At 42.0% G+C, this 19,357-nt stretch overlaps 1 protein-coding gene across 7 annotated transcripts in view; it reads left to right on the top strand.

Moving 5' to 3' along the window:
- LOC106595449 (E3 ubiquitin-protein ligase HECW2) overlaps window positions 1-19,357 on the top strand; it is a 145,819-nt gene that overhangs the window by 64,599 nt on the left and 61,863 nt on the right. For 6 of the 7 annotated variants that reach the window (XR_006760068.1, XR_006760069.1, XM_045699466.1 and 3 more), the window contains exons 19-23: window positions 345-428; window positions 869-978; window positions 1,148-1,268; window positions 2,785-2,937; window positions 3,133-3,285. Coding sequence is in view for 5 of the 7 variants with exons in the window: in XM_045699466.1 (XP_045555422.1) it covers window positions 345-428; window positions 869-978; window positions 1,148-1,268; window positions 2,785-2,937; window positions 3,133-3,285 (621 nt within the window). In the remaining 2 variants the exon portion in view is untranslated. The remainder of the gene's footprint in view (window positions 1-344; window positions 429-868; window positions 979-1,147; window positions 1,269-2,784; window positions 2,938-3,132; window positions 3,286-19,357) is intronic. The other variant, XM_045699468.1, reaches the window with a different exon arrangement.

Raw genomic sequence — 19,357 nt, 5'->3', positions numbered from 1 at the left:
GGTGCAGTTGATTCGTAATGAAGGAGTGGTTAAGGGTCATTCTGTTGTGTGTTCTCCACCACAGGGAGAAGGTGCAGTTGATTCGTAATGAAGGAGTGGTTAAGGGTCATTCTGTTGTGTGTTCTCCACCACAGGGAGAAGGTGCAGTTGATTCGTAATGAAGGAGTGGTTAAGGGTCATTCTGTTGTGTGTTCTCCACCACAGGGAGAAGGTGCAGTTGATTCGTAATGAAGGAGTGGTTAAGGGTCATTCTGTTGTGTGTTCTCCACCACAGGGAGAAGGTGCAGTTGATTCGTAATGAAGGAGTGGTTAAGGGTCATTCTGTTGTGTGTTCTCCACCACAGGGAGAAGGTGCAGTTGATTCGTAATGAAGGGGCCTCTGGTCTGGCCAGGCTGTCTGGTGATGCAGACCTGGTCATCCTCCTCAGGTGAGCTACTGTCATACCTGTACCTGCCTCATACCTGCCTTATTCAGAAGTACGATCTTCATTTCAGACAGTTTGCTACAGAAGGAAAATAATCCTGCAGCAACAGGACATGCAGATAATCATTCATGGAAATGTGTCTAGGGGAATGTGAGATTTCTAAGTGGAAATTACAAACTTCAGAAGCCTCAAATACACTACACGTTTTAAATGTTCTGCACTGCAGGAAAGTTCTCCTGCAACAGAGTGATCAAATGAAGATCCTACATCTGTACCTGCCTCTCAGGACTATCAGTGTATGAGAAGCTTTATGCTTGAGACCTGAAGACTTGTGTTATCTCCCTGAGCCAATACCCAGGCTTTAGTTCAAACCCAGTTCTGTTACTTTGCATCTCTGTAGCTCTCAGTGACATTGTCTCCTCTCTCTTGGTTCTCTCTGGCAGCCTGTTTGAGGAGGAAGTGATGTCATATGTTCCGCCTCACGCCTTACTGCACCCCAGCTACTGCCAGTCCCCACGAAGCTCCCCCGTGTCCTCCCCACAGAACTCACCTGGTGAGAAGGCTTCTCTATACCCCTCTCTGTTACCATTCTGTCTTTCTCTCCAATTCTCTCTTTCGCTATTTCTCTCTCGCTTGTTTTTTCTCTTTCTCTCTCTCCTCTCTCGGTGTTTGTAGGGAGCACACACTCATCCCTCGGTCTCTGTCAAATGTTATTCCCACAGGAACACAGCGAGCTAATGCCCGTGCCCCGGCCCCCTACAAGCGAGACTTCGAAGCCAAACTGCGAAACTTCTACCGCAAACTGGAGACCAAAGGTTACGGCCAGGGCCCAGGGAAGTTAAAGTATGTAGTGGGGAGGGTGCTTCTACCACAAACTGGAGACCAAAGGTTACGGCCAGGGCCCAGGGAAGTTAAAGTATGTAGTGGGGAGGGTGCTTCTACCACAAACTGGAGACCAAAGGTTACGGCCAGGGCCCAGGGAAGTTAAAGTATGTAGTGGGGAGGGTGCTTCTACCACAAACTGGAGACCAAAGGTTACGGCCAGGGCCCAGGGAAGTTAAAGTATGTAGTGGGGAGGGTGCTTCTACCACAAACTGGAGACCAAAGGTTACGGCCAGGGCCCAGGGAAGTTAAAGTATGTAGTGGGGAGGGTGCTTCTACCACAAACTGGAGACCAAAGGTTACGGCCAGGGCCCAGGGAAGTTAAAGTATGTAGTGGGGAGGGTGCTTCTACCACAAACTGGAGACCAAAGGTTACGGCCAGGGCCCAGGGAAGTTAAAGTATGTAGTGGGGAGGGTGCTTCTACCACAAACTGGAGACCAAAGGTTACGGCCAGGGCCCAGGGAAGTTAAAGTATGTAGTGGGGAGGGTGCTTCTACCACAAACTGGAGACCAAAGGTTACGGCCAGGGCCCAGGGAAGTTAAAGTATGTAGTGGGGAGGGTGCTTCTACCACAAACTGGAGACCAAAGGTTACGGCCAGGGCCCAGGGAAGTTAAAGTATGTAGTGGGGAGGGTGCTTCTACCACAAACTGGAGACCAAAGGTTATGGCCAGGGCCCAGGGAAGTTAAAGTATGTAGTGGGGAGGGTGCTTCTACCACAAACTGGAGACCAAAGGTTACGGCCAGGGCCCAGGGAAGTTAAAGTATGTAGTGGGGAGAGTGCTTCTACCACAAACTGGAGACCAAAGGTTACGGCCAGGGCCCAGGGAAGTTAAAGTATGTAGTGGGGAGGGTGCTTCTACCACAAACTGGAGACCAAAGGTTACGGCCAGGGCCCAGGGAAGTTAAAGTATGTAGTGGGGAGGGTGCTTCTACCACAAACTGGAGACCAAAGGTTACGGCCAGGGCCCAGGGAAGTTAAAGTATGTAGTGGGGAGGGTGCTTCTACCACAAACTGGAGACCAAAGGTTACGGCCAGGGCCCAGGGAAGTTAAAGTATGTAGTGGGGAGGGTGCTTCTACCACAAACTGGAGACCAAAGGTTACGGCCAGGGCCCAGGGAAGTTAAAGTATGTAGTGGGGAGGGTGCTTCTACCACAAACTGGAGACCAAGGGTTACGGCCAGGGCCCAGGGAAGTTAAAGTATGTAGTGGGGAGGGTGCTTCTACCACAAACTGGAGACCAAGGGTTACGGCCAGGGCCCAGGGAAGTTAAAGTATGTAGTGGGGAGGGTGCTTGTCATCAATATAATAGTGTAACATATTTGAATATTCATGTGTGAATACTGTAAAATGAAAGAATGAATACGTTATTGATCTAGCTAAATGCTTTGGTGTTCCAGCCAAATAAATAGAATCTGATTCTAGTTCTGTGGTCCACCAACTTACCCTCTATCCACGCCCTCCTGCCCTTACCAGTTCCCCCCTGTGTGTGTCTCTTCCTCCCCCAACCCCCAGGTTGATCATCCGTAGGGACCATCTCCTGGAGGATGCCTTCAACCAGGTCATGTGTTACTCCCGTAAAGACCTGCAGAGGAGCAAGCTCTATGTCAGCTTCCTGGGAGAGGAGGGGTGAGTCAGACAGACTGCCTGTCCTCTACTCTTCCAGAAGATGGGGGGAGAAATGATACTGGCTTCAATAGAATGAAACATTTGAGGAATATTTCAGTTAGAAATGCACTTTGTCTGCTCTATGACGTTATATTTCTATCTCCGCCGTTCCTTTGTGTTCCTGTGTGATAATGTGTCTTCCTGTATGTGTTGCAGCTTGGACTACAGCGGCCCGTCCAGAGAGTTTTTCTTCCTGGTGTCTAGAGAGCTGTTCAACCCGTACTACGGCCTGTTTGAGTACTCCGCCAACGACACCTACACCGTTCAGATCAGCCCCATGTCTGCCTTCGTAGACAACCATCACGAGTGGTGAGTGGACTGAAGACTGGGCCGGTTTGGGGTTGGAGTGGTCTGTGGTCTGTTGGCTGATAAGCAGGGTTGCGGTCAATTCAAATTGAAGTCAGTCAATTCTGGAAGCAAACTGAAATTCCTATTCAATAATTGAAAACATTTAATCTATTTTTAATTACTTTCAAGAAGCTTTTTGTCTCAAAGGTTTTTCCATTTTAGAATTTTAACTAATTAATTTCCTGAACTGTGTGACTTCAATTTGAATGGAGCCCAACCCTGGTGATAAGATGAATGGACATGGACTTAAAGGACGAGCCAAAACATATGTTGTGTATACTAGGACCTGGGTAATACCATCTGTTGTGTATACTAGGACCTGAGTAATAACATCTGTTGTGTATACTAGGACCTGGGTAATAACATCTGTTGTGTATACTAGTACCTGGGTAATACCATCTGTTGTGTATACTAGGACCTGGGTAATACCATCTGTTGTCTATACTAGGACCTGTGTAATACCATCTGTTGTGTATACTAGGACCTGGGTAATACCATATGTTGTGTATACTAGGACCTGGGTAATAACATCTGTTGTGTATACTAGGACCTGGGTAATACCATATGTTGTGTATACTAGGACCTGGGTAATAACATCTGTTGTGTATACTAGGACCTGGGTAATAACATCTGTTGTCTATTCTAGGACCTGGGTAATAACATCTGTTGTGTATACTAGGACCTGGGTAATACCATATGTTGTGTATACTAGGACCTGGGTAATAACATCTGTTGTCTATACTAGGACCTGGGTAATAACATCTGTTGTGTATACTAGGACCTGGGTAATAACATATGTTGTGTATACTAGGACCTGGGTAATACCATATGTTGTGTATACTAGGACCTGGGTAATAACATCTGTTGTGTATACTAGGACCTGGGTAATAACATCTGTTGTGTATACTAGGACCTGGGTAATAACATCTGTTGTCTATACTAGGACCTGGGTAATACCATCTATTGTCTATACTAGGACCTGAGTAATACCATCTGTTGTGTATACTAGGACCTGGGTAATAACATCTGTAGTCTATACTAGGACCTGGGTAGTAACATATGTTGTGTATACTAGGACCTGGGTAATAACATCTGTTGTGTATACTAGGACCTGGGTAATACCATCTGTTGTCTATACTAGGACCTGGGTAATACCATATGTTGTCTATACTAGGACCTGGGTAATACCATCTGTTGTGTATACTAGGACCTGGGTAATACCATCTGTTGTGTATACTAGGACCTGGGTAATACCATCTGTTGTGTATACTAGTACCTCGGTAATACCATCTGTTGTGTATACTAGGACCTGGGTAATACCATCTGTTGTGTATACTAGGACCTGGGTAATAACATCTGTTGTGTATACTAGGACCTGGGTAATACCATATGTTGTCTATACTAGGACCTGGGTAATACCATCTGTTTTCTATACTAGGACCTGGGTAATACCATCTGTTGTGTATACTAGGACCTGGGTAATAACATCTGTTGTCTATACTAGGACCTGGGTAATAACATCTGTTGTGTATACTAGGACCTGGGTAATACCATCTGTTGTCTATACTAGGACCTGGGTAATAACATCTGTTGTCTATACTAGGACCTGGGTAATACCATCTGTTGTGTATACTAGGACCTGGGTAATACCATCTGTTGTGTATACTAGGACCTGGGTAATACCATCTGTTGTGTATACTAGGACCTGGGTAATAACATCTGTTGTGTATACTAGGACCTGGGTAATTACATCTGTTGTCTGTACTAGGACCTGGGTAATAACATCTGTTGTGTATACTAGGACCTGGGTAATAACATCTGTTGTGTATACTAGGACCTGGGTAATAACATCTGTTGTGTATACTAGGACCTGGGTAATAACATCTGTTGTCTATACTAGGACCTGGGTAATAACATCTGTTGTGTATACTAGGACCTGGGTAATACCATCTGTTGTGTATACTAGGACCTGGGTAATACCATCTGTTGTGTATACTAGGACCTGGGTAATAACATCTGTTGTGTATACTAGGACCTGGGTAATAACATCTGTTGTGTATACTAGGACCTGGGTAATACCATCTGTTGTGTATACTAGGACCTCTGTAATAACATCTGTTGTCTATACTAGGACCTGGGTAATACCATCTGTTGTGTATACTAGGACCTGGGTAATACCATCTGTTGTGTATACTAGGACCTGGGTAATACCATCTGTTGTGTATACTAGGACCTGGGTAATACCATCTGTTGTATATACTAGGACCTGGGTAATAACATCTGTTGTCTATACTAGGACCTGGGTAATACCATCTGTTGTGTATACTAGTACCTGGGTAATAACATCTGTTGTCTATGCTAGGACCTGGGTAATAACATATGTTGTGTATACTATGACCTGGGTAATACCATCTGTTGTGTATACTAGGACCTGGGTAATAACATCTGTTGTGTATACTAGGACCTGGGTAATAGCATCTGTTGTGTATACAAGGACCTGGGTAATACCATCTGTTGTGTATACTAGGACCTGGGTAATACGATCTGTTGTGTATACTAGGACCTGGGTAATAACATATGTTGTGTATACTAGGACCTGGGTAATACCATCTGTTGTGTATACTAGGACCTGGGTAATACCATCTGTTGTCTATACTAGGACCTGGGTAATACCATCTGTTGTGTATACTAGTACCTGGGTAATACCATCTGTTGTGTGTACTAGGACCTGGGTAATACCATCTGTTGTGTATACTAGGACCTGGGTAATAACATCTGTTTTGTATACTAGGACATGGGTAATACCATATGTTGTCTATACTAGGACCTGGGTAATACCATCTGTTGTCTATACTAGGACCTGGGTAATACCATCTGTTGTGTATACTAGGACCTGGGTTATAACATCTGTTGTGTATACTAGGACCTGGGTAATAACATCTGTTGTGTATACTAGGACCTGGGTAATACCATCTGTTGTCTATACTAGGACCTGGGTAATACCATCTGTTGTGTATACTAGGACCTGGGTAATAACATCTGTTGTGTATACTAGGACCTGGGTAATTACATCTGTTGTCTGTACTAGGACCTGGGCAATAACATCTGTTGTGTATACTAGGACCTGGGTAATAACATCTGTTGTGTATACTAGGACCTGGGTAATACCATCTGTTGTGTATACTAGGACCTGGGTAATACCATCTGTTGTGTATACTAGGACCTGGGTAATACCATCTATTGTGTATACTAGGACCTGGGTAATAACATATGTTGTGTATACTAGGACCTGGGTAATACCATCTGTTGTGTATACTAGGACCTGGGTAGTAACATCTGTTGTGTATACTAGGACCTGGGTAATACCATCTGTTGTGTATACTAGGACCTGGGTAATAACATCTGTTGTGTATACTAGGACCTGGGTAATACCATATGTTGTCTATACTAGGACCTGGGTAATACCATCTGTTGTCTATACTAGGACCTGGGTAATACCATCTGTTGTGTATACTAGGACCTGGGTAATAACATCTGTTGTGTATACTAGGACCTGGGTAATAACATCTGTTGTGTATACTAGGACCTGGGTAATAACATCTGTTGTCTATTCTAGGACCTGGGTAATACCATCTGTTGTGTATACTAGGACCTGGGTAATACCATCTGTTGTGTATACTAAGACCTGGGTAATACCATCTGTTGTGTATACTAGGACCTGGGTAATAACATCTGTTGTGTATACTAGGACCTGGGTAATTACATCTGTTGTCTATACTAGAACCTGGGTAATAACATCTGTTGTGTATACTAGGACCTGGGTAATAACATATGTTGTCTATACTAGGACCTGGGTAATACCATCTGTTGTGTATACTAGGACCTGGGTAATAACATCTGTTGTCTATACTAGGACCTGAGTAATACCTTCTGTTGTGTATACTAGTACCTGGGTAATAACATCTGTTGTCTATGCTAGGACCTGGGTAATAACATATGTTGTGTATACTAGGACCTGGGTAATAACATCTGTTGTGTACACTAGGACCTGGGTAATACCATCTGTTGTGTATACTAGGACCTGGGTAATACCATCTGTTGTGTATACTCGGACCTGGGTAATAACATATGTTGTGTATACTAGGACCTGGGTAATAACATATGTTGTGTATACTAGGACCTGGGTAATACCATCTGTTGTCTATACCAGGACCTGGGTAATACCATCTGTTGTCTTTACTAGGACCTGGGTAATACCATCTGTTTTCTATACTAGGACCTGGGTAGTAACATATGTTGTGTATACTAGGACCTGGGTAATAACATCTGTTGTCTATACTAGGACCTGGGTAATACCATCTGTTGTGTATACTAGGACCTGGGTAATACCATCTGTTGTCTATACTAGGACCTGGGTAATACCATCTGTTGTGTATACTAGGACCTGGGTAATACCATCTGTTGTCTATACTAGTACCTGGGTAATACCATCTGTTGTGTATACTAGGACCTGGGTAATACCATCTGTTGTGTATACTAGGACCTGGGTAATAACATCTGTTTTCTATACTAGGACCTGGGTAGTACCATATGTTGTGTATACTAGGACCTGGGTAATAACATCTGTTGTCTTTACTAGGACCTGGGTAATACCATCTGTTTTCTATACTAGGACCTGGGTAGTAACATATGTTGTGTATACTAGGACCTGGGTAATAACATCTGTTGTCTATACTAGGACCTGGGTAATACCATCTGTTGTGTATACTAGGACCTGGGTAATACCATCTGTTGTCTATACTAGGACCTGGGTAATACCATCTGTTGTGTATACTAGGACCTGGGTAATACCATCTGTTGTGTATACTAGTACCTGGGTAATACCATCTGTTGTGTATACTAGGACCTGGGTAATACCATCTGTTGTGTATACTAGGACCTGGGTAATACCATCTGTTTTCTATACTAGGACCTGGGTAGTAACATATGTTGTGTATACTAGGACCTGGGTAATAACATCTGTTGTCTATACTAGGCCCTGGGTAATACCATCTGTTGTGTATACTAGGACCTGGGTAATACCATCTGTTGTGTATACTAGGACCTGGGTAATACCATCTGTTGTGTATACTAGGACCTGGGTAATACCATCTGTTGTGTATACTAGGACCTGGGTAATACCATCTGTTGTGTATACTAGGACCTGGGTAATACCATATGTTGTGTATACTAGGACCTGGGTAATAACATCTGTTGTCTATACTAGGCCCTGGGTAATACCATCTGTTGTGTATACTAGGACCTGGGTAATACCATCTGTTGTGTATACTAGGACCTGGGTAATACCATCTGTTGTGTATACTAGGACCTGGGTAATACCATCTGTTGTGTATACTAGGACCTGGGTAATACCATCTGTTGTGTATACTAGGACCTGGGTAATACCATATGTTGTGTATACTAGGACCTGGGTAATAACATCTGTTGTCTATACTAGGACCTGGGTAATACCATCTGTTGTGTATACTAGGACCTGGGTAATAACATATGTTGTCTATACTAGGACCTGGGTAATAACATCTGTTGTGTATACTAGGACCTGGGTAATAACATATGTTGTGTATACTAGGACCTGGGTAATACCATCTGTTGTCTATACTAGGACCTGGGTAATAACATCTGTTGTCTATACTAGGACCTGGGTAATAACATCTGTTGTGTATACTAGGACCTGGGTAATAACATCTGTTGTGTATACTAGGACCTGGGTAATAACATCTGTTGTGTATACTAGGACCTGGGTAATAACATATGTTGTCTATACTAGGACCTGGGTAATAACATCTGTTGTGTATACTAGGACCTGGGTAATAACATCTGTTGTCTATACTAGGACCTGGGTAATACCATCTGTTGTCTATACTAGGACCTGGGTAATAACATATGTTGTCTATACTAGGAACTGGGTAATACCATCTGTTGTCTATACTAGGACCTGGGTAATAACATATGTTGTCTATACTAGGAACTGGGTAATACCATCTGTTGTGTATACTAGGACCTGGGTAATAACATCTGTTGTCTATACTAGGACCTGGGTAATAACATCTGTTGTGTATACTAGGACCTGGGTAATAACATCTGTTGTCTATACTAGGACCTGGGTAATACCATCTGTTGTGTATACTAGGACCTGGGTAATAAAATCAGTTGTGTATACTAGGACCTGGGTAATAACATCTGTTGTCTATACTAGGACCTGGGTAATACCATCTGTTGTGTATACTAGGACCTGGGTAATAACATCTGTTGTCTATACTAGGACCTGGGTAATACCATCTGTTGTGTATACTAGGACCTGGGTAATTACATCTGTTGTCTGTACTAGGACCTGGGTAATAACATCTGTTGTGTATACTAGGACCTGGGTAATAACATCTGTTGTGTATACTAGGACCTGGGTAATACCATCTGTTGTGTATACTAGGACCTGGGTAATACCATCTGTTGTATATACTAGGACCTGGGTAATAACATCTGTTGTCTATACTAGGACCTGGGTAATACCATCTGTTGTGTATACTAGTACCTGGGTAATAACATCTGTTGTCTATGCTAGGACCTGGGTAATAACATATGTTGTGTATACTAGGACCTGGGTAATAGCATCTGTTGTGTATACAAGGACCTGGGTAATACCATCTGTTGTGTATACTAGGACCTGGGTAATACGATCTGTTGTGTATACTAGGACCTGGGTAATAACATATGTTGTGTATACTAGGACCTGGGTAATACCATCTGTTGTGTATACTAGGACCTGGGTAATACCATCTGTTGTCTATACTAGGACCTGGGTAATGCCATCTGTTGTGTATACTAGTACCTGGGTAATACCATCTGTTGTGTGTACTAGGACCTGGGTAATACCATCTGTTGTGTATACTAGGACCTGGGTAATAACATCTGTTTTGTATACTAGGACCTGGGTAATACCATATGTTGTCTATACTAGGACCTGGGTAATACCATCTGTTGTCTATACTAGGACCTGGGTAATACCATCTGTTGTGTATACTAGGACCTGGGTTATAACATCTGTTGTGTATACTAGGACCTGGGTAATAACATCTGTTGTGTATACTAGGACCTGGGTAATACCATCTGTTGTCTATACTAGGACCTGGGTAATACCATCTGTTGTGTATACTAGGACCTGGGTAATAACATCTGTTGTGTATACTAGGACCTGGGTAATTACATCTGTTGTCTGTACTAGGACCTGGGCAATAACATCTGTTGTGTATACTAGGACCTGGGTAATAACATCTGTTGTGTATACTAGGACCTGGGTAATACCATCTGTTGTGTATACTAGGACCTGGGTAATACCATCTGTTGTGTATACTAGGACCTGGGTAATACCATCTATTGTGTATACTAGGACCTGGGTAATAACATATGTTGTGTATACTAGGACCTGGGTAATACCATCTGTTGTGTATACTAGGACCTGGGTAGTAACATCTGTTGTGTATACTAGGACCTGGGTAATACCATCTGTTGTGTATACTAGGACCTGGGTAATAACATCTGTTGTGTATACTAGGACCTGGGTAATACCATATGTTGTCTATACTAGGACCTGGGTAATACCATCTGTTGTCTATACTAGGACCTGGGTAATACCATCTGTTGTGTATACTAGGACCTGGGTAATAACATCTGTTGTGTATACTAGGACCTGGGTAATAACATCTGTTGTGTATACTAGGACCTGGGTAATAACATCTGTTGTCTATTCTAGGACCTGGGTAATACCATCTGTTGTGTATACTAGGACCTGGGTAATACCATCTGTTGTGTATACTAAGACCTGGGTAATACCATCTGTTGTGTATACTAGGACCTGGGTAATAACATCTGTTGTGTATACTAGGACCTGGGTAATTACATCTGTTGTCTATACTAGAACCTGGGTAATAACATCTGTTGTGTATACTAGGACCTGGGTAATAACATATGTTGTCTATACTAGGACCTGGGTAATACCATCTGTTGTGTATACTAGGACCTGGGTAATAACATCTGTTGTCTATACTAGGACCTGAGTAATACCTTCTGTTGTGTATACTAGTACCTGGGTAATAACATCTGTTGTCTATGCTAGGACCTGGGTAATAACATATGTTGTGTATACTAGGACCTGGGTAATAACATCTGTTGTGTACACTAGGACCTGGGTAATACCATCTGTTGTGTATACTAGGACCTGGGTAATACCATCTGTTGTGTATACTCGGACCTGGGTAATAACATATGTTGTGTATACTAGGACCTGGGTAATAACATATGTTGTGTATACTAGGACCTGGGTAATACCATCTGTTGTCTATACCAGGACCTGGGTAATACCATCTGTTGTCTTTACTAGGACCTGGGTAATACCATCTGTTTTCTATACTAGGACCTGGGTAGTAACATATGTTGTGTATACTAGGACCTGGGTAATAACATCTGTTGTCTATACTAGGACCTGGGTAATACCATCTGTTGTGTATACTAGGACCTGGGTAATACCATCTGTTGTCTATACTAGGACCTGGGTAATACCATCTGTTGTGTATACTAGGACCTGGGTAATACCATCTGTTGTGTATACTAGTACCTGGGTAATACCATCTGTTGTGTATACTAGGACCTGGGTAATACCATCTGTTGTGTATACTAGGACCTGGGTAATACCATCTGTTTTCTATACTAGGACCTGGGTAGTAACATATGTTGTGTATACTAGGACCTGGGTAATAACATCTGTTGTCTATACTAGGACCTGGGTAATACCATCTGTTGTGTATACTAGGACCTGGGTAATACCATCTGTTGTCTATACTAGGACCTGGGTAATACCATCTGTTGTGTATACTAGGACCTGGGTAATACCATCTGTTGTGTATACTAGTACCTGGGTAATACCATCTGTTGTGTATACTAGGACCTGGGTAATACCATCTGTTGTGTATACTAGGACCTGGGTAATAACATATGTTGTGTATACTAGGACCTGGGTAATACCATCTGTTGTGTATACTAGGACCTGGGTAATAACATCTGTTGTGTATACTAGGACCTGGGTAATAACATATGTTGTGTATACTATGACCTGGGTAATACCATCTGTTGTGTATACTAGGACCTGGGTAATACCATCTGTTGTGTATACTAGGACCTGGGTAATAACATATGTTGTGTATACTAGGACCTGGGTAATACCATATGTTGTGTATACTAGGACCTGGGTAATAACATCTGTTGTCTTTACTAGGACCTGGGTAATACCATCTGTTTTCTATACTAGGACCTGGGTAGTAACATATGTTGTGTATACTAGGACCTGGGTAATAACATCTGTTGTCTATACTAGGACCTGGGTAATACCATCTGTTGTGTATACTAGGACCTGGGTAATACCATCTGTTGTCTATACTAGGACCTGGGTAATACCATCTGTTGTGTATACTAGGACCTGGGTAATACCATCTGTTGTGTATACTAGTACCTGGGTAATACCATCTGTTGTGTATACTAGGACCTGGGTAATACCATCTGTTGTGTATACTAGGACCTGGGTAATACCATCTGTTTTCTATACTAGGACCTGGGTAGTAACATATGTTGTGTATACTAGGACCTGGGTAATAACATCTGTTGTCTATACTAGGCCCTGGGTAATACCATCTGTTGTGTATACTAGGACCTGGGTAATACCATCTGTTGTGTATACTAGGACCTGGGTAATACCATCTGTTGTGTATACTAGGACCTGGGTAATACCATCTGTTGTGTATACTAGGACCTGGGTAATACCATCTGTTGTGTATACTAGGACCTGGGTAATACCATATGTTGTGTATACTAGGACCTGGGTAATAACATCTGTTGTCTATACTAGGCCCTGGGTAATACCATCTGTTGTGTATACTAGGACCTGGGTAATACCATCTGTTGTGTATACTAGGACCTGGGTAATACCATCTGTTGTGTATACTAGGACCTGGGTAATACCATCTGTTGTGTATACTAGGACCTGAGTAATACCATCTGTTGTGTATACTAGGACCTGGGTAATACCATATGTTGTGTATACTAGGACCTGGGTAATAACATCTGTTGTCTATACTAGGACCTGGGTAATACCATCTGTTGTGTATACTAGGACCTGGGTAATAACATATGTTGTCTATACTAGGACCTGGGTAATAACATCTGTTGTGTATACTAGGACCTGGGTAATAACATATGTTGTGTATACTAGGACCTGGGTAATACCATCTGTTGTCTATACTAGGACCTGGGTAATAACATCTGTTGTCTATACTAGGACCTGGGTAATAACATCTGTTGTGTATACTAGGACCTGGGTAATAACATCTGTTGTGTATACTAGGACCTGGGTAATAACATCTGTTGTGTATACTAGGACCTGGGTAATAACATATGTTGTCTATACTAGGACCTGGGTAATAACATCTGTTGTGTATACTAGGACCTGGGTAATAACATCTGTTGTCTATACTAGGACCTGGGTAATACCATCTGTTGTCTATACTAGGACCTGGGTAATAACATATGTCGTCTATACTAGGAACTGGGTAATACCATCTGTTGTGTATACTAGGACCTGGGTAATAACATCTGTTGTCTATACTAGGACCTGGGTAATAACATCTGTTGTGTATACTAGGACCTGGGTAATAACATCTGTTGTCTATACTAGGACCTGGGTAATACCATCTGTTGTGTATACTAGGACCTGGGTAATAAAATCAGTTGTGTATACTAGGACCTGGGTAATAACATCTGTTGTCTATACTAGGACCTGGGTAATACCATCTGTTGTGTATACTAGGACCTGGGTAATAACATCTGTTGTCTATACTAGGACCTGGGTAATAACACCTGTTGTGTATACTAGGACCTGGGTAATACCATCTGTTGTGTATACTAGGACCTGGGTAATAACATCTGTTGTCTATACTAGGACATCGGTAATACCATCTGTTGTGTATACTAGTACCTGGGTAATAACATCTGTTGTCTATGCTAGGACCTGGGTAATTACATATGTTGTGTATACTAGGACCTGGGTAATAACATATGTTGTGTATACTAGGACCTGGGTAATACCATCTGTTGTGTATACTAGGACCTGGGTAATACCATCTGTTGTGTATACTCGGACCTGGGTAATAACATATGTTGTGTATACTAGGACCTGGGTAATAACATATGTTGTGTGTACTAGGACCTGGGTAATACCATCTGTTGTGTATACTAGGACCTGGGTAATAACATCTGCTGTGTATACTAGGGCCTGGGTAATACCATATGTTGTCTATACTAGGACCTGGGTAATACCATCTGTTGTCTATACTAGGACCTGGGTAATACCATCTGTTGTGTATACTAGGACCTGGGTAATAACATCTGTTGTGTATACTAGGACCTGGGTAATAACATCTGTTGTGTATACTAGGACCTGGGTAATAACATCTGTTGTCTATACTAGGACCTGGGTAATAACATCTGTTGTGTATACTAGGACCTGGGTAATAACATCTGTTGTGTATACTAGGACCTGGGTAATACCATCTGTTGTGTATACTAGGACCTGGATAATAACATATGTTGTGTATACTAGGACCTGGGTAATACCATCTGTTGTCTATACTAGGACCTGGGTAATACCATCTGTTGTGTATACTAGGACCTGGGTAATACCATCTGTTGTCTATACTAGTACCTGGGTAATACCGTCTGTTGTGTATACTAGGACCTGGGTAATACCATCTGTTGTGTATACTAGGACCTGGGTAATAACATCTGTTGTCTATACTAGGACCTGGGTAATAACATCTGTTGTCTATACTAGGACCTGGGTAATACCATCGGTTGTCTATACTAGGACCTGGGTAATACCATCTGTTGTCTATACTAGGACCTGGGTAATACCATCTGTTGTGTATACTAGGACCTCTGTAATAACATCTGTTGTCTATACTAGGACCTGGGTAATAACATCTGTTGTGTATACTAGGACCTGGGTAATACCATATGTTGTGTATACTAGGACCTGGGTAATAACATATGTTGTCTATACTAGGACCTGGGTAATAACATCTGTTGTGTATACTAGGACCTGGGTAATAACATATGTTGTGTATACTAGGACCTGGGTAATACCATCTGTTGTGTATACTAGGACCTGGGTAATACCATCTGTTGTCTATACTAGGCCCTGGGTAATACCATCTGTTGTCTATACTAGGACCTGGGTAATACCATCTGTTGTGTATACTAGGACCTGGGTAATACCATCTGTTGTGTATACTAGTACCTGGCTAATACCATCTGTTGTGTATACTAGGACCTGGGTAATACCATCTATTGTGTATACTAGGACCTGGGTAATAACATCTGTTGTGTATACTAGGACCTGGGTAATAACATCTGTTGTGTATACTAGGACCTGGGTAATAACATCTGTTGTGTATACTAGGACCTGGGTAATAACATCTGTTGTCTATACTAGGACCTGGGTAATACCATCTGTTGTGTATACTAGGGCCTGGGTAATAACATCAGTTGTGTATTTTAGGACCTGGGTAATAACAGCTGTTGTCTATACTAGGACCTGGGTAATAACATCTATTGTCTATACTAGGACGTGGGTAATAACATCTGTTGTCTATACTAGGACCTTGGTAATACCATCTGTTGTCTATACTAGGACCTGGGTAATACCATCTGTTGTGTATACTAGAGCCTGGGTAATAACATCAGTTGTGTATTTTAGGACCTGGGTAATAACAGCTGTTGTCTATACTAGGACCTGGGTAATAACATCTATTGTCTATACTAGGACGTGGGTAATAACATCTGTTGTCTATACTAGGACCTGGGTAATACCATCTGTTGTCTATACTAGGACCTGGGTAATACCATCTGTTGTGTATACTAGGACCTGGGTAATAACATATGTTGTCTATACTAGGACCTGGGTAATACCATCTGTTGTGTATACTAGGACCTGGGTAATAACATCTGTTGTCTATACTAGGACCTGGGTAATAACATCTGTTGTGTATACTAGGACCTGGGTAATAACATCTGTTGTCTATACTAGGACCTGGGTAATACCATCTGTTGTGTATACTAGGACCTGGGTAATAACATCAGTTGTGTATTTTAGGACCTGGGTAATAACAGCTGTTGTCTATACTAGGACCTGGGTAATAACATCTGTTGTCTATACTAGGACCTGGGTAATAACATATGTTGTGTATACTAGGACCTGGGTAATACCATCTGTTGTCTATACTAGGACCTGGGTAATAACATATGTTGTGTATACTAGGACCTGGGTAATACCATCTGTTGTGTATACTAGGACCTGGGTAATAACATCTGTTGTCTATACTAGGACCTGGGTAATAACATCTGTTGTGTATACTAGGACCTGGGTAATACCATCTGTTGTGTATACTAGGACCTGGGTAATACCATCTGTTGTGTATACTAGGACCTGGGTAATAAAATCTGTTGTCTATACTAGGACCTGAGTAATACCTTCTGTTGTGTATACTAGTACCTGGGTAATAACATCTGTTGTCTATGCTAGGACCTGGGTAATAACATATGTTGTGTATACTAGGACCTGGGTAATAACATCTGTTGTGTATACTAGGACCTGGGTAATACCATCTGTTGTGTATACTAGGACCTGGGTAATACCATCTGTTGTGTATACTCGGACCTGGGTAATAACATATGTTGTGTATACTAGGACCTGGGTAATAACATATGTTGTGTATACTAGGACCTGGGTAATACCATCTGTTGTCTATACCAGGACCTGGGTAATACCATCTGTTGTCTTTACTAGGACCTGGGTAATACCATCTGTTTTCTATACTAGGACCTGGGTAGTAACATATGTTGTGTATACTAGGACCTGGGTAATAACATCTGTTGTCTATACTAGGACCTGGGTAATACCATCTGTTGTGTATACTAGGACCTGGGTAATACCATCTGTTGTCTATACTAGGACCTGGGTAATACCATCTGTTGTGTATACTAGGACCTGGGTAATACCATCTGTTGTGTATACTAGTACCTGGGTAATACCATCTGTTGTGTATACTAGGACCTGGGTAATACCATCTGTTGTGTATACTAGGACCTGGGTAATAACATATGTTGTGTATACTAGGACCTGGGTAATACCATCTGTTGTGTATACTAGGACCTGGGTAATAACATCTGTTGTGTATACTAGGACCTGGGTAATAACATATGTTGTGTATACTAGGACCTGGGTAATACCATCTGTTGTGTATACTAGGACCTGGGTAATACCATCTGTTGTGTATACTAGGACCTGGGTAATACCATCTGTTGTGTATACTAGGACCTGTGTAATAACATCTGTTGTCTATACTAGGACCTGGGTAATACCATCTGTTGTCTATACTAGGACCTGGGTAATACCATCTGTTGTGTATACTAGGACCTGGGTAATACCATCTGTTGTGTATACTAGGACCTGGGTAATACCATCTGTTGTGTATACTAGGACCTGGGTAATACCATCTGTTGTGTATACTAGGACCTGGGTAATACCATCTGTTGTGTATACTAGGACCTGGGTAATACCATATGTTGTGTATACTAGGACCTGGGTAATAACATCTGTTGTCTATACTAGGACCTGGGTAATACCATCTGTTGTGTATACTAGGACCTGGGTAATAACATATGTTGTCTATACTAGGACCTGGGTAATAACATCTGTTGTGTATACTAGGACCTGGGTAATAACATATGTTGTGTATACTAGGACCTGGGTAATACCATCTGTTGTCTATACTAGGACCTGGGTAATAACATCTGTTGTCTATACTAGGACCTGGGTAATAACATCTGTTGTGTATACTAGGACCTGGGTAATAACATCTGTTGTGTATACTAGGACCTGGGTAATAACATCTGTTGTGTATACTAGGACCTGGGTAATAACATATGTTGTCTATACTAGGACCTGGGTAATAACATCTGTTGTGTATACTAGGACCTGGGTAATAACATATGTTGTCTATACTAGGACCTGGGTAATACCATCTGTTGTGTATACTAGGACCTGGGTAATACCATCTGTTGTGTATACTAGTACCTGGGTAATACCATCTGTTGTGTATACTAGGACCTGGGTAATACCATCTGTTGTGTATACTAGGACCTGGGTAATACCATCTGTTTTCTATACTAGGACCTGGGTAGTAACATATGTTGTGTATACTAGGACCTGGGTAATAACATCTGTTGTCTATACTAGGCCCTGGGTAATACCATCTGTTGTGTATACTAGGACCTGGGTAATACCATCTGTTGTGTATACTAGGACCTGGGTAATACCATCTGTTGTGTATACTAGGACCTGGGTAATACCATCTGTTGTGTATACTAGGACCTGGGTAATACCATCTGTTGTGTATACTAGGACCTGGGTAATACCATATGTTGTGTATACTAGGACCTGGGTAATAACATCTGTTGTCTATACTAGGCCCTGGGTAATACCATCTGTTGTGTATACTAGGACCTGGGTAATACCATCTGTTGTGTATACTAGGACCTGGGTAATACCATCTGTTGTGTATACTAGGACCTGGGTAATACCATCTGTTGTGTATACTAGGACCTGAGTAATACCATCTGTTGTGTATACTAGGACCTGGGTAATACCATATGTTGTGTATACTAGGACCTGGGTAATAACATCTGTTGTCTATACTAGGACCTGGGTAATAACATCTGTTGTGTATACTAGGACCTGGGTAATACCATCTGTTGTGTATACTAGGACCTGGGTAATACCATCTGTTGTGTATACTAGGACCTGGGTAATACCATCTATTGTGTATACTAGGACCTGGGTAATAACATATGTTGTGTATACTAGGACCTGGGT

Source organism: Salmo salar, chromosome ssa17 (genome assembly GCF_905237065.1).
Source record: "Salmo salar chromosome ssa17, Ssal_v3.1, whole genome shotgun sequence".
NCBI classification, from domain to species: domain Eukaryota; kingdom Metazoa; phylum Chordata; class Actinopteri; order Salmoniformes; family Salmonidae; genus Salmo; species Salmo salar.
This window is presented reverse-complemented; position numbering and strand designations above follow the sequence as displayed.